General features: G+C 40.5%; 1 protein-coding gene across 1 annotated transcript; it reads left to right on the top strand.

Annotated features, from left to right (window-relative positions):
• Window positions 1–104: 104 nt before the first annotated feature.
• On the top strand, window positions 105–14,669 carry LOC111664605 (neuronal acetylcholine receptor subunit beta-2-like). The gene is made up of 8 exons (XM_087177390.1): window positions 105–782; window positions 5,248–5,393; window positions 8,315–8,359; window positions 8,479–8,588; window positions 9,338–9,864; window positions 11,331–11,821; window positions 12,528–12,673; window positions 13,431–14,669. The coding sequence occupies exons 1-8, from the start codon at window positions 737–739 to the stop codon at window positions 13,444–13,446; spliced, it is 1,527 nt and encodes a 508-aa protein (XP_087033516.1). The 5' UTR covers window positions 105–736; the 3' UTR covers window positions 13,447–14,669.
• Window positions 14,670–15,353: the final 684 nt, after the last annotated feature.

The following is a 15,353-nucleotide window of genomic DNA, read 5'->3' as shown; positions in this document are numbered from 1 at the left end:
TCCTCCCCTCCCCCTCCTGCTTCTCTTTCTGGCTTCTCCTCCGATCAGCGTGAGTTTCATGGGAAATAGCTCCTGGCTTCTATGTGGACTTTAACTGGAAGTAGTTGCCCTGAGGAACCGACGCGTCCCGGCGGTGCACCCTGCACTTTGAGCTGCGCCACTTTCTATACGCACGAGAACTTCATCTGCGCTTCATCAGGAGAGTGCGAACCTACCGCAGGTGAGCGCTGGCGCCTTCATTCCCTGAGGAAGAAGTTGAAGGAGGGTTTTTTTTTTTATTATTATTTAATTGGACGAGAACAACTGCTCTCACTCATTTGAACAGTTGGATTTGGAACGAGAGCTTTTAAATGTCACCGCTGCTGGTTTGTGGCTGAGGAGGCAGCGCACCATGGGCAGCCCAGCTCCTGTAGTAGTCCGCTATAAAATAAACGATCAACATGTTTTCTTTGGTAAATAAACATTTCCTACAAATAACCTCTGTCTTATATTAGCCAAAGTTTCTTCGTGTATTCAGCTCAAGATCAGAGCAACAGCCGGAGCAGGTGTGTGGCGTCCAGCGGAGAACAGAGGTGGGAGGTGGATGAAAGAGGAGTTCAGCTAGTGTGACACGACGGAACCTAAACATTGAATTTCTCTTCACACACGACCCACTTCTTTTTTTCTTCTTCTTCTTCTTCTTCTCTGGAGGACCATCTGAAAAAAGTAGTGAGTTTGTCCAGGGGAAAAGAAGGAGATGACTACCAACACTCTCCTCCTGCTCTTCATCCTGTCTCTCACAAGTAAGTTGTTTAATAACATTTCTAAAGTATGAGTGTGATCTGATGCAAAGTATACAATGATAGTCACAGTATAATACACTGTGATGAACGTTTCTTCTCATATTTTTTTATATCCTTTAATCAGTTTCTGTGATTGAGACATTACCCCCCACCCCCTCCCCCAACACACACACACACACACACACACACACACACTCCCTCTGTTGGCCTGCTGAAGTCAGTGTGACCAGTGCAATAAGCTGCTAGAGAATTGAAGTTGTGCTGAATGGCTGAATGCAGTGTCCTGTAGATAATCATGCACAGCTCACATTAAAGGTGGCACTAGAGAATTTGATATTGACTTTTAATTAAATCCTGAGCTTTATTCCAAACCCCTCTTTGCTTCAAGCAGACAGGCTGAAGGAACTGGTCGTACAGGCTTTTAATTAAGACGCCACTAACCACTAAAGTTTATGTTGTCTGCAATGAAAGAACAGATGGGGTCTATGCTCTATGTGTTTAAATGTTCCAGTATTTGTAATACTCTTCTAGACTATATTCTTTGGTAATCAGAATGATATGAAAGAAAAATTGAACCTATCATAGCATAATCCTGAACATTTACATGTAGCCTAATTATTCATCTCATTTTATCTCCCTGTTACGGTTTGAACATTATTTCAAAGCCTTCTCCACGTGCCAGGGATGTAATTATGCTACAAAAATAATTGAATTGAATTGTAATTACATTTCAGTTACTGTAATTAAGTTTTTGCCATGTAGCCTTAAATAAGTGTGTAATTTGTGTGTATTTGTAGGATTTAAAATATTATCAAGGACAAATATGGAGGACATGACCTTGCGGTGCCCTTAGTGGCAGCTACAGTGTTGCTTAGTTCTGTTTGGTATTTATGTTTTTCTACCATATTGTTTCTGTTATAACAGCATGAAGAGTACTTGGTTGCAAAAGTCTCACATGATGAGATACTGTTTGATCATGAATGTGAGTCCTAATAACCAAAAAAGAAAGACAAACCCAGAGGACCACCGTGTTTCCCAAGAGTATGGGATGTGGTTTGTTTTTGTTGTGTCTCTGAGTTTTTGAATCAAAAGAAGTCACAATGTTGCTCACAACTTTTACCTCAGAGACAGGGTTTTAAAAAACCGTGTGTGATGTCCGTTCTCTTAAAATACTTGTAAGTAAAAGCAGATGGGTTCTCTGAATAATTTACAGAAGGCTATTTTGTCTACCACAAAGAGAGAACCGTCTAGTGTCTTTTAGGCAGAACACTTGAATGTCTCCACCACAAGATGGGAGATTCCTTCTATTGACCCGACCCCTTGTCTCATGGATTGTTGAGTTTTCCATCCTTTACTGATGAAATTAAGCTTGTAGGCCAGGTGTTATCGCTAAGCTTGCTGGGCTTTAAAAAACAGTAATTGACAAGACAAAAAACTAAATCAGAGCCATCGTTGTTCATATCCGCTCCAAAAAAACAGCTGGAGTCTGACAAAGATCAGGTATGACAGGCAACATAGTCAAGCATTATTCTGCAGCATCCATCAGGGCAAAGATACCCTCAAGTCCAGGTCTAAATTATTTAAATGATGTAATCCACCAAGAGGGCACATAGCACTTCTCTGTGTCTTCCACCATGTTGTTGTGAGTGTTTGTGTTTCCCTGAAGGCTTGATGATTTGACCAGGCTTTGCACTATATATGCTATGATGTTTGGCACCACTCCTCAGTGACAGCCTCATTATTTTCAATAAGACTTTTGAAAAGCATAGAGATTAAAAACACAAATGAGTACAGCCTGCATATGACAGCATCAGTGTTTTGGGTATTATTTTGAATGCAGGGCACTGAAATACTAACTGAAAATACTATACTATAATGTAAGACAGAGTCAACATGGGGCAGATACAGCCCACATACCTTGGACTTACTATAGCCTATAAGTGAGCTTTCAACCACATTTTCAATGCTTTGTCCTGACTGTAGTATAGTGTCAAGAGGTTACTAGTCCAAGTCAAGAAACAGTCAGAAAAAAAACCCACACCTCCCCATTACATCAAAATTGTCATTTTCTTTGGTTTTTGTTCAAATCAAACAAATGAGATAGAACATGTTAGTTAGTGAACTTTACATGTACTGTTAAGTGGATCTTCATACCTTTGAACAGAGCCAGGCTAGCTGTTTCCCCCGGTTTCTGAGCTAAGTTAACCAGAGAGTGATATCAGTCTTCTCATCTGACCTTTAACAATAAAGCAAAGTGTATTTCCAAACTTTTGTACTATTCCTTTAATAATGTAATTTCGATAGACTGTATAAAGATGGACATAGTCTCCGCAATGTCACCTATACCCAATACTGTTTCTGAAGAACAGTTACAGTGCTGCAGGAATGAGTCCTAAATCCTGGAAATTACTTAGCATTTTAGCGCTTCCATTGTCAAATACTAACTCCCTTGTCCTGAAGTCAATGGGTTTTTTGAATGGGGTTTTGGTTAGATGCCTTAATTAAGTTGGTAAGTAGTTGCTAGTAGACTGCTAACAAGTGGCTATAAAGCTTGTCAGGGCCATTAACTGTCAAAACAAAACAACAACAAAACAAACTATTATTAACTTTGTAAGAGGAAATGCCTTTGTAGAAGAGGTAAGCGCTAGCTTCAAGTTGGAAGTTTAGCAATGGTGACGTTGAAGTCATGCGACTGCGGTGTAGTTTGTTTATACCCTAATGTTAGCTTTTTACTTCTGGCGATTGTATTTAGGCTTCAGAAATCATAAAAGTGTTGTTCATTTGTTAAGATTAAGTATCAAAAACTTTGGTTCGTCACAGAACTTTTTTTCTGCAGTCAGCCAAAAGCCAATGTAAAAATCCCATAGGCTTTTTGTCGAGGGGAACCAGGGTGATGCTAACTTAAAAATATGTCATCCCTGCTGCACTCCATGGAAGCTTAGAGTGGGCTGCTACGCCATTGCCATCACTGCCTGACTCCGCCTATCTCCGCCTATCTCCTGGCTAATACAAAACTGGGCGAAGAGTTGGAGTGGTGCAGCTGAAATGTCAGTGAATGCCGGTTTAGTAACTGTGGCAAGCATAAGCTCCCGTTTGCATTATTAACACAGCTGGGCGTCTGAGCATCTTACTCAAAGGCTAACCCAAGGATAATTCATTTGCTGGCAAATTAGCTAGTTAACAAACTAAGCTAACAGGTGGTGAGTACAGACACCAATAGCTACTAATTACTACTAACAGGTAAATGAAATTAAACTAGAATTTCACTCACATCAAAAAACAGGAGAACAGACCTCCTCACAATCTGTAGCTGGCCAAACTATCTGTCCGATATACAAATAAATACAAACATACAAACACGCAGACAGCTAGCGGCTAAACAGCCTTTGAGCAAGACGCAGAAGCAAACTGCACTGTAATTTGCAGACTGTAATGTAAAGCAATACCAACCATGTTCATAAAACAGGCCATTCTGCTACACTGGGGCCACTTCAGATGAAAGTTAAATGTCATTATCCATTTGGTTAACCTTTAATTTAACCAACACCCTTCTCTTACACAACTTGATTCCTCAGGTTATTACTTAATGGCAAATAATTTATACTCTATCTGCAGACTGAAGAGTTTTCAAGTAGTTCTAATAGATTCTCTTCCCTCCGCCCCTTTCAAACAGCTGAAAACATCAGTGTTAACTGTGACATGAAAACTTGAAGCAGCAGGGTGCTGCTGACAAGAGAACATCTATGCTCACTCAGCCTTCCCTGCATGTAATCTTACAAAAACAGACAATTCATGTGGCACAGAGGGGGTGAAGCAGTCCAGATATTAAACGCTCTCTGTGCTGTTGTCAGTTTGTTTGACAATGTAGACATAATGGCTGCGGAAGCCAAGAGAGTGGGTCGAAAGCATTTTGCTTCTGACTTATTCATACGATCACTTTTACATAACCAATAATTTAGGGCTGAGGAAACACAAAGCTTCAGGGATCCTCTCACAGGGATGGATGCATGACTGGATTTTTGTTTGTTCTTTTGCTCTAAAACCCTGCAGTAAAGCGTGAGACTGCAAGACACACACACGCACACACTTACTGAGAACACATGATTCAGCCTTAATACCCTTTGGTAAATTAACTTCATTCACAGCCAACTTGTTTATTGTTCATCATTCATGATGACACTGGACTGAAAACATACTGTGACAGAGAGAATATCAAGCTCGGAGCTGCAGCACACGCATAGGCTGTGGTGACATTTTTGTATTCAGTGTAACACTGAAAGGGAAACACACTACCCTTTCTGCTATTAGTAACACGTGGCATTTATTTATACGTATGACATTTATGTTTGGCTGACTGACTGTGTTCTTTTCAAACAGAGCAGTGCAGGTATGTTTTTAAGCATAAATGCATCCTAAATGTACAGCTTCAAAAAATATTGTTTTCATACTTGTGTTTCTCCTGTAGGCAGCAGGGCAGAGAATGCAGAGGAGCGTCTGGTGAACTACCTGTTGGGTCCAGAGCGCTACAATAAACTGATCAGACCAGCTGTCAATAAGAGCCAGCAGGTCACCATCTCCATACAGGTGTCTCTGTCTCAGCTTATCAGCGTAGTAAGTATAATGAAATACACAAATGCACACATTTGTATACATGTACAAATACTGATCAATATGTATAAATAACCCTTGGGGCTTGGACACTAACACTCATGGAGATGATAGATCCACCATTTGATGTGATGATTGGTTTGTTAGTAGATATAAGAATTGTATATGAGCTGGATCAAGTTTTAACATCTCTCTGCAGCAAGACCCACAGTGCACAAACTATGCCTCTACAAAACCTCTACCCACATCACCCACAGTTCACCCTGGGACCTTTTTTGTTTTGTTTAGATTTCTCACCTGGACCCGACAACTTGGATTCCCATCTTTTAAAGCCTCCAGCGACTCTTGTCCAGACTACTTTTTAAAGTCTTTTAGGGTCACCATCTACATGCAGGCTACCTATAAAAATTGCATCACATTTTTGCATAAACTTATGACAAACTCCTGTCGTAACATTTTAGACTTGCTAATTTGGCGTCCTGGTCGTCATTTACCCTACAGAGAAAGTATCATTGATATGCTTGATTGACAGCTCCGGCCCCGTCCTGTTAGTTTTGTTGCACCAGTTAGGGCAGGGCAATTTACACTGGTATCAATTTTACTAGTTCATAAAGGTTGGCGACATCATGTAAACCCAAGCATTGCTCCACCCAACAGACCTCTCTCACAGCAGACATTGTTACGAACATTTGCATGTATTAAAGCAATGTTGTCCTCTGTCTCTTCTGTCTGTCTCCAAAGCCTTGTTTAAAAAAAGCTCTAACTGCGGGGTGTGAATGCTTTACTTAAACTTTTATAATTGTTGTGTTGTACTTGCTTCACTACAGTACAGCACTACAGAGTGGTCTCCCTTAAAAAAAGAGAGCCTCATAAGCTTCATAAATATTCAAAAGTGCTGAATAAATATTACATTATTATGTGTTATAATAAAAACTTTATAATAATGCGTCATACCGCCAAAAACATGCAGGTTAGAGGGACTGGTGACTTTCTATCGCCTGTGGGTATGGATGAGTCTGAATCTGTTTGCCTGTCTCTTTGAGTTAGCCGTGTGATAGACAGGTGACCTGTCCAGGGTACCTCTGCAGTCTGTGCCTCTCCGTGGGATAGGCTGCAGCTTCCCCTCAGTCTCAGGACAAGTCATTTAGAAAATGGATGGAGAGATCATTTTTGGACTTTTGTTTGTTAGTTTTTTTAAAGTAATCCATCTCTGGATTATCCATGTTTTTGGAATATTGACTGCAGCCTGTTATTCAGTGTGTGCCATGAACTCTTTGAACTAACACGCTTTAATTCACTTGAGCAAAGGCTTTCCAAGGCTGTGGCACACCAGTGTGCCAACAAACAAGACGTAAACAAGCTGTGGATGTATCAGAGGAATTTGAAACATCCATCACACTTTAGTCACTAAGTCTTCACCTCATTAAGTGGGCTTCTAAACATGATTTGCTATTTATTTTATGGTACAGATAATAGGATATATTTAGTCACATTACTTATTACAGTAATTTCTGTTACTCAGCCAAACTCTGTGAAAAGTGCTTTCCAGCAACTCCAAATCCACCACACACACATTCTCTATATTTAACACTTAGAAGCAGAAATCAGAGACACTGTGGTTTAACAGTCAGCCCACGGGTTGAGGGTATTTACCAGACAGAAGTGGGAGTAAGTCACACATGTGAAAGTCTCAAGCAAATCCCAAGTTACTATGGTGAGAAATCCCTGCTGTAAGTCAAGCAAGTCAAGTCAAGTCAAGTCAATGTTCAGGTCAAGCAAGTCAAGTTATATGAGATTCTGATGATCAGCCCCAGTTTCCACATTTAAATCGATTAAAAGACAGTGGTCATGAAAAGCTTAGTTTTACTTTAGCATTAATGAAAACTGTTGCAGCTGCTTACACCTTATAAATCATACTGATATTTGACATTTTGTGGCAATGTAGAGTCCTGATCTGTGGCTGCAGCCACCCGCTGCTGCAATTATTATTTTTAGTTTCATCATTATTATTATTACCTCTTCCGGATCCACTCCTTTAACTGGATTTGCACCAAAATTGAATGGGTTCCTTCCTGGCTCATGCCACATCCCTCCACCAATGTCAGTGCAAATCGGCAGTGGCAGCTTTGCGCATTAGCCTCTGCTGGCCTGTTGCATTATACTACGTTGCCAGGTTTGTGGGCATCACATTTGCCAGAAATCACCCTCATGTTTCAAAAAGAAAATGTAACTTCTCAGTATCTACAAAAATGTCAAAGTCCAATTCAAGTCTTTTATCAGTGTTTGTCAAGCAAGTCTCAGGTCCTCAAATTTTTGACTTAGGTCTGACCTGAGTCAAGTCATGTGACTCAAGTCCCCCACTTCTGTTTTTTCTAACCATCAACAACTAGCTCAATGTTAGGTAGTTGGCTAGCTTGCTAAGGAGACACAACATGTAAATAATACAACTTTGGAGTTACTGGAGGACATGTCTCCTCTGCTGAAGCTAACCAGCAGGTAGCTACCAGTCCAACCAGTCCACTGAACACAGAGATGAAATTATTATCAGCCGTAATAACCAAATTCACATTACTGTGACACGTTGCTAAGTTACTATGACTTCCCAAGACAACTTGACTCAAAATTTCTTGTGAAGCATTTCATTGGACATATTTAAAATCTGGAATAACTCAAAGCACTGCGACATAATGTGTTATGTTCTCTAACAGGAAGGTATGTCATTTTGTCAAAAACTGCCTTTGATATTGTGTCCACCCCCTAAAGGTGTGCTTTCATATTTGGGTTGACCATGAGTGTGTCTTGCCTAAAGCACTACCACTAGACATTATATTAACATTATAATAATACAGCTATTTATATTGTTAAGTAAAATATTATGGGAATTATGCACGATGTCTGACAAGCTGACTGATGTTTTCTTGCAGAATGAGAGAGAGCAAATTATGACGACCAACTTATGGCTGTTTCAGGTACAGTACAGTCTTTGTCACTGCTGAGTGCACCTCATTATACAGTTTGTACAGTATGTGGACGTGTTTGTCAGTCAATCACCGCGTTTGTCAGGAGCTTATGAAGCCTCTGTCCACAGGAGTGGAATGACTACAGGCTGAGATGGGACCCAGAGAAGTATGAAGGCATCAAGAAACTACGGATACCATCCAAACACATCTGGCTTCCTGATATAGTGCTCTACAATAAGTAAGTACATGCATGTCGCGCCACAAAGAGAAGACCAGTTTGTTAGTATTTGATTTAGCTGCTATTTTATAGTCAGTGGAATGAAAAAATACAAATACATTGACAGCCTGTGTGTATGTGACCTTGTATTAATGGATTACAGTATGCTATTAATGGAGTTTCAGTATATCATTCTACAGCATTAAGAGGTTTTCAGACATTGCCATCCAGGATTTACAAGAAGAAAATCTATGAATAAAATAAGCCTGTTTTTTTCTACAGGGAAAAAAGTTCTGCATTCTCTCCTTTAATTTTTCCAAACCTGTTTTTGCTGAGGTGCAGGGGATTAGTGAATAATCTGTTTATTATCACTTTAGCCAATCACAAGGGAGCGCTTAGGTTTGTCTGATTATTAATCACTGCAAAAAAGGGGGAAGAGGGTCTTCAGAGCTCAGATATATCTTATTTAAAGGAGTAGTTTGACATTTCGGGAGACATGCTTATTCACTTCCTTGCTGAGAGTTAGATGCAAAGATTGATGCCACTCACATGTCTGTCTGTTCAATATGTAGCTGGAGCCAGGAGATGGTTAGCTTAGCTTAGCACAAAGACTGGAAGTGAAGGGAAACAGCTAGCATGACTCTATTAGGACAAGTTGTAGCTAAAGTCTCCTCTCATTTAACTCTTTGCAGGAAAGCTAATAAATGTGAGTATATTAAAAGTGACTCAATACCCTTTTTAATCTTACATCTTCTCCAAACCTGTCACAGCGCTGATGGTGTGTACGAAGTTTCCTTCTATTGCAACGCCGTAGTCTCCAACACAGGGGACATTTTTTGGCTCCCCCCTGCAATCTACAAGTCGGCCTGCGCCATCGAGGTGCAGAACTTCCCCTTTGACCAGCAGAACTGCACTCTCAAGTTCCGCTCCTGGACCTACGACCACACAGAGGTGGACCTGATCCTCACCAGCGACTTCGCCAGTCGTGATGACTTCACGCCTAGCGGAGAGTGGGACATCGTTTCGCTCCCGGCACGCAAAAATGAGGACCCCAACGACATCACCTACCTGGATATCACCTACGATTTTGTTATCCAGAGGAAGCCGCTTTTTTATACCATTAACCTGATCATCCCGTGTGTGCTGATCACATCGCTGGCTATCCTGGTTTTCTACCTGCCGTCGGACTGTGGGGAGAAGATGACGCTGTGTATATCGGTGCTGCTGGCCCTCACTGTGTTCCTGCTGCTGATATCAAAGATAGTGCCACCCACCTCTCTGGCAGTGCCACTCATCGGTCAGACATATTTGTGTTTGTTTGTATGCACCTGTGTGTAGAGTGGAGAAGATCAGAGATGTGAAACTTTCAGAATAACTTACAGATTATTCTTGCATTTTTAGAAAATAGATTAATAGGAAAACCTGAACCTGAAGTCAAAACTTTGTTGAGGTCTTAAGTATGGCAAAACTTTTAGTGAACCAAATGTCAGTCAACATAATAACACACAAATAACTTTTTGACCTCTTTATCAAAGACACTTTTCAAGAATTCATTCATTCAAGAAGCAAAAGAAGAAAGACAAGGTCAAAACCTAGTATAGCTATGGCTGGACCACATATGGTCAATGTGCAAAACTGAGGACGTATACTTGAAAACTGTTGTGGGACAGCTGTAATCAACTGACATTATTGCGTCCAATCTGAATTCTGCCTTGTGTCAGCTGGTTTCAGCTCTTTCTCTCCTACTCTCTGTGCTCTCATATACAGTATTTTAATACAGCTGCATTTCCAATGAAGCTTTTCTCTTTTACATGTTTTTTCTGTTTCTTTTGTCAGACAATGGAACAAGTATGAAATAGTGACTGAATCGTTGCCCATTAAGACTACATGTTAACTTTCAAGCCATTTCCAAGCTGCTGCTAAAATCCTGATTTTATAACTGCAAAACTGTGTGACAAAATCAACATACACATACATTAAAGACAAAGACTGTGCTATGATTTCAGCTATATTTACTTTTAATATTATCAGTCAGAGAGAAAGTGACAGAATATCTTTTTGCTGCATTCTCTTTTAAGTAGACAAGGGTTTTTTCAGGAAGTCACTAGATTTGTTGCTAGGTGCTTTTTCTAAATGTAGTGACAAATGCGCTAAGTATGCAACACTACAGGCTTTAAATGCTCCCTAACAGTTTGTGCCAATTTATTGTGAAAGACAAACAGCCAGTGTGGAAACTCCAACTCAGTTACATAGCATCCAGCTGACCAATGGTGGAACTATGAACACCCAACTCTGTCACTCAGTCAGTCAGTCACAGACATTCGCAATTATGGGGCTGGTTCTGCTGTTGCAGTCTCAAGGGGCATAATCTCTTTCTGCCCAGGTAGGCTTTTAATGTGAAACATGCCGGGAGTGTTGAGCATTAGAAACTTAACATCAATCAAAAAAAAGGCAAAGCAGAAATGACTGTAATGCTCAGTAAATGAAAACAGTATTTCTGTAAATAATAGAGAATATGACACGATTCTGTTGTTGCACTGATGAAATTAGTGCTGTGAAAATGTATTTACAAAAAAGTTATCCTTAAAGTCTGGTCTTTATTTGTCCATGCTGGACATGCTGCTGGTTATTATGTGAGACTCAGCCATTATTTGAACGCTGAAAAACAAACCACTGTGACCTGAGAGCAGTGCGATTAAAGGCAGTAGAAATATTTATTTGCTCATCTCGTCTTTTCCTTCTCTATCTGTCACTCTCTCTTAGGTAAATACCTGATGTTCACCATGGTGCTGGTCACTTTCTCCATTGTAAGCACCGTCTGCGTCCTCAACGTGCACCATCGCTCCCCGTCCACCCACCACATGCCCGACTGGGTCAAACGTCTCTTCTTAGTCCGACTGCCCACGTTCCTCCTCATGAGGCGCCCGGGCTCTTCCAACGTCCGCGATAAACTCCGCCGGAAGTACGCCAACCGGGGTACCATGGGGAAAACCAACTCCCAGAGCTGCACAGAGAGGAAGCAGTACTCTAACATCAGGCTCGGCGGGATCCGAACAGACAGCGACGCTATCTACGTGAACGAGGACTTGGCCCACAAGTTTTGCTGGAAGGTGGGCGACATCCCAGATGGGGGTGGTGGATTTTCGGACTTCCGGAGGCCTTTGGCTGCTCAAGGGGATGCAGAGCTGGAGGAAGCAGTGGATGGAGTGAGATACATCGCTGAACACATGAAGACAGAAGACGATGATGAAGGGGTGAGAAGATAAAAACTGGTAAAAGAAATCTATTATTAGCAGGAACAGATAGTATCAAAGAATAAAAAAATAGGAACGAGAGAATATATCTTTGAATGGAATGGGGGAAGATAAGACACACAAAAGCAGATTATGGCGATGGATGATGAGAAAGATGCAACAGGGAAAAATGAGAAGATTACACCAAATGAAGAGGTTATCAGGGCAAGATGAGACATGGAACATGCCACATCTTAAATCGTTTGGTATTTGCTTTTGTTCCCTTGTGGTATTATTCCAACCTGTCCATCATCTCCCTTTCCCTGAAAACATCAGATATCCTCAGACAACCCTACACACACTTACACACACAACACAAACCTACTGAACACAGCACTAACCCTAACCTCCAGATTTGTGGCCGTGAGCTTCTAAACTTCCGCAAAACTCCCTCACTTAATAAATATTACAAACAAGTTTTGCAGCTGTAATTGCTCATGGCAGATTTTTCATGAAGCCGCTTCTCTTCCTCTCAGTATCAGCCTGCCGCAGTGCAGTTAAAAATATAACCTGATACGTATTCAGTGTCCTAGAAGCTTCAGTGCCACAACAGCAGCTAATAAAACACTTCTTCTTACATACAAAACTTCCCAAATGTGTGCTCATGTGTTTTCCCACACACACACATATATAATATATATAGTTCAACTTGTTGGTTTGATTCCAGATCATAGAGGACTGGAAGTACGTGGCCATGGTGATAGACCGTCTGTTCCTGTGGATCTTCATCCTGGTGTGTGTGGTGGGAACACTGGGGCTCTTCATGCAGCCGCTCTTCCAGAGCTATAACACCCCCACTGCTGATGACACTGAGTGAGTAACACACTGAAGCACACAGTTACATACATCACAAATTGCCTGACACGGACTCTTATTTAAATGTCTAAGACTTAGCCCATGCACACTTTACAACATTTTGTTTGGCAGCACACACAATGAGTTTGTAATTAGTGTTTCACCAGTAGAATTGCACACTTTTCCTTGTCTGTTATTCTCTCAGTTGTCTCCCAAGTGTGACAAAGTCATGGTCTTTGTGTAGCCATGGTCAGCGTGGAGAACTGGTTCTGAATCAAAGCAGCTCCAAATTTGTAGGAAATTTGTTATGAATTTGGCCAAACTGTAGTGAGCACCCTATGTAATCAGCTCAGTTAGCAGTCACTAACAAAATTCAAAATGAAATTCTTAACAGTAGTTGGACAGTGGGAAGTTTTAACTCTGAAGCAGAAGTCAAACTGCATCAAGCAGAGGAGCGTGTTTTTTATCTGTAGTGATGTTTCCTTTTCTTGCTAAAATAAAATGTAACAAATCAAATACATTCATAAGAACAGGAATCAGTAAGAACTGACCAAGTGTAAACTTCACCCAACCCCATAGTATTCAATTCTGTTCATGCTAACAACTTAGACATGTTTCTTAATTTCAAACAAAGTGACTTGATATTCCAGGACCTATTTACAGTAAAACCAGTTGTTTCGCTCAGTTACTTTGAATGAATAAGAATGGCAACTAATATATTTATATAAAAAATGTCTTAACTTACATTTACCATATTGTGCTTTTCTTTCCATAGGTATGGAGATTTCTAGAAAACAATTGAAAACTCATCTGTCGTAGGAACTTTAACTGAGAACCCACACCAGGTCTGGCTCTAATCTGACTCTGCTGGACATAACCAGCCTAATCGATGCAGCCAGCTGCACTGGTTGTGTTGGCAGCAGTGGACCTCAAACAAAAACATACCAGATCACCTTTTTTTATTTTATTTTTTTTATTTTTTGACTGCATGGCTTTTATTTTTGCCGGACTATGCATCCATCGAATCTCCACCATCGTCACAGGCATGACAATCCTCATTTTAACCGTTAACTTCTAACAAGATGATGTTATCATCGAGCAAATATAAGGCCTGTGCACAGTTTCTGACACAACATACAAGTTGCAGAGTATTTCCCCACAGTGTTTAACTCTCACAGTGTACAGAACAAACCACTAAAGTATTGGTAATTTCTTATCCTGTAAGACCGTGAGGCCTGCCCTCCTCTGCAGTGTTGTTAATGTGACAAATAAGACTTTATAAGACATTATACCAGTTGTTCATGTTGGTACAGAACAATGGACCATATTTTCTCTGTCTCTCCACTTCTAAAACCAAGATCTATTATAACAAAGTGAGGATTCTTTGTCCTATCCACCTTTTCTCTTCATAAAAATATTAATGCACCATCTCTCTCATCTCATCTCCTTTTCTTGTTCTGCTTCAGAGCTTTGTGCCTCATCTCCACCATCCATCTCCCAAGCAGTGTGTTGTAACCGTTAATGCATTGTCTCATTTTGAAGAATGTGTGTTCTTCTCCTGCTTTCTCTTTTTGTCTCCCTCTCTCTCTCTCTCTCTCTCCCTCTCTCTCTCGCTCTCTCACTTGCTTTGTTATTCTCTTATTTTTCCCTCAAGACTGCTAAAAGAAAACTAGTGCTAAAATGAGAAATGACAAAATGGACGTAAAAGATGGAAGAGGTCTTGAAAAGATTGATGAAATTCAAAACAACTGTGACAAACTGATTCCTTTGCAGTTCATACATATATATATATATAACATATGAACAAACACTTTTTTTTCCATCACTATTTGGAACTATTGGCATTTGGTCCTCACTTTTACAGCTGCCTTAAACTGTTGCTGAATATCCTGACAGATGATTAAAGTAAGATGAAAGTGAAGCGGAGCAGCATCAGGCTACATACGTATAACTAATGACTTTCACACTGACTGTACTCTAATACAATATGTTGAATAAAAAGCTGTGAATTTTATGTTTGGCCGTTGCTTTTCCCTCATTCATTGTTATTTCTTTGCCCCTTTCACAGCAGACGTCACAGCACGAGAAGCACAGGTTTGAATAATAAAATTAATGACAAAACTGCATTTGGTTTTGGGGTCCTGGTGTTGATATAATTAAAAAGGCCTAGAGAAAGTAGTTTGTGCTCAGGCTTTGATGTTTTCATTCTTTTCACAACTATTTGTGGCACTTTTTGTGCAAACAACTGAGTGCTACACTATGAACGCTTTCCAGGAGAGACTGTACACGTTGATGCTGTTATCGCCATATTTAAACTATATTTGACCATTCAGATCAGGTATAAACCTTCAGTATGAGCTAGTTCTTTTCTAGCATAACCAAGTCCATACAGTTTAAATAATTTGTGCACAAATTTTATTTTATTCACACTTCCTCAAAATATGCATGTACCACCACAAGTCTTTGCAAAGTTCACATGTGCACAAACCTTTTTTGTTTGAGCATCATTTCACAAGTGTAGACCCTGTCCTCCTATCATACCTGAGGGTGAGTTTGTATAAGATGTGATTCAGCAGCGTGTCCAGACGTACTCTGAGTTCTGAGGGTGAATACGGTTGAACCGCTCTGAGTCAGAGAGACGAGGGAGGAGCTATCAGTGGAAGAGAAAGCAGTTTATGGCTTTAGTGGATGGGATAAC

The sequence above is a fragment of the Seriola lalandi genome, unplaced genomic scaffold (assembly GCF_002814215.2).
Source record: "Seriola lalandi dorsalis isolate HSWRI2012SDOR001 ecotype SW California unplaced genomic scaffold, Sedor1 jcf7180002054596, whole genome shotgun sequence".
NCBI classification, from domain to species: Eukaryota; Metazoa; Chordata; class Actinopteri; order Carangiformes; family Carangidae; genus Seriola; species Seriola lalandi.
This window is presented reverse-complemented; position numbering and strand designations above follow the sequence as displayed.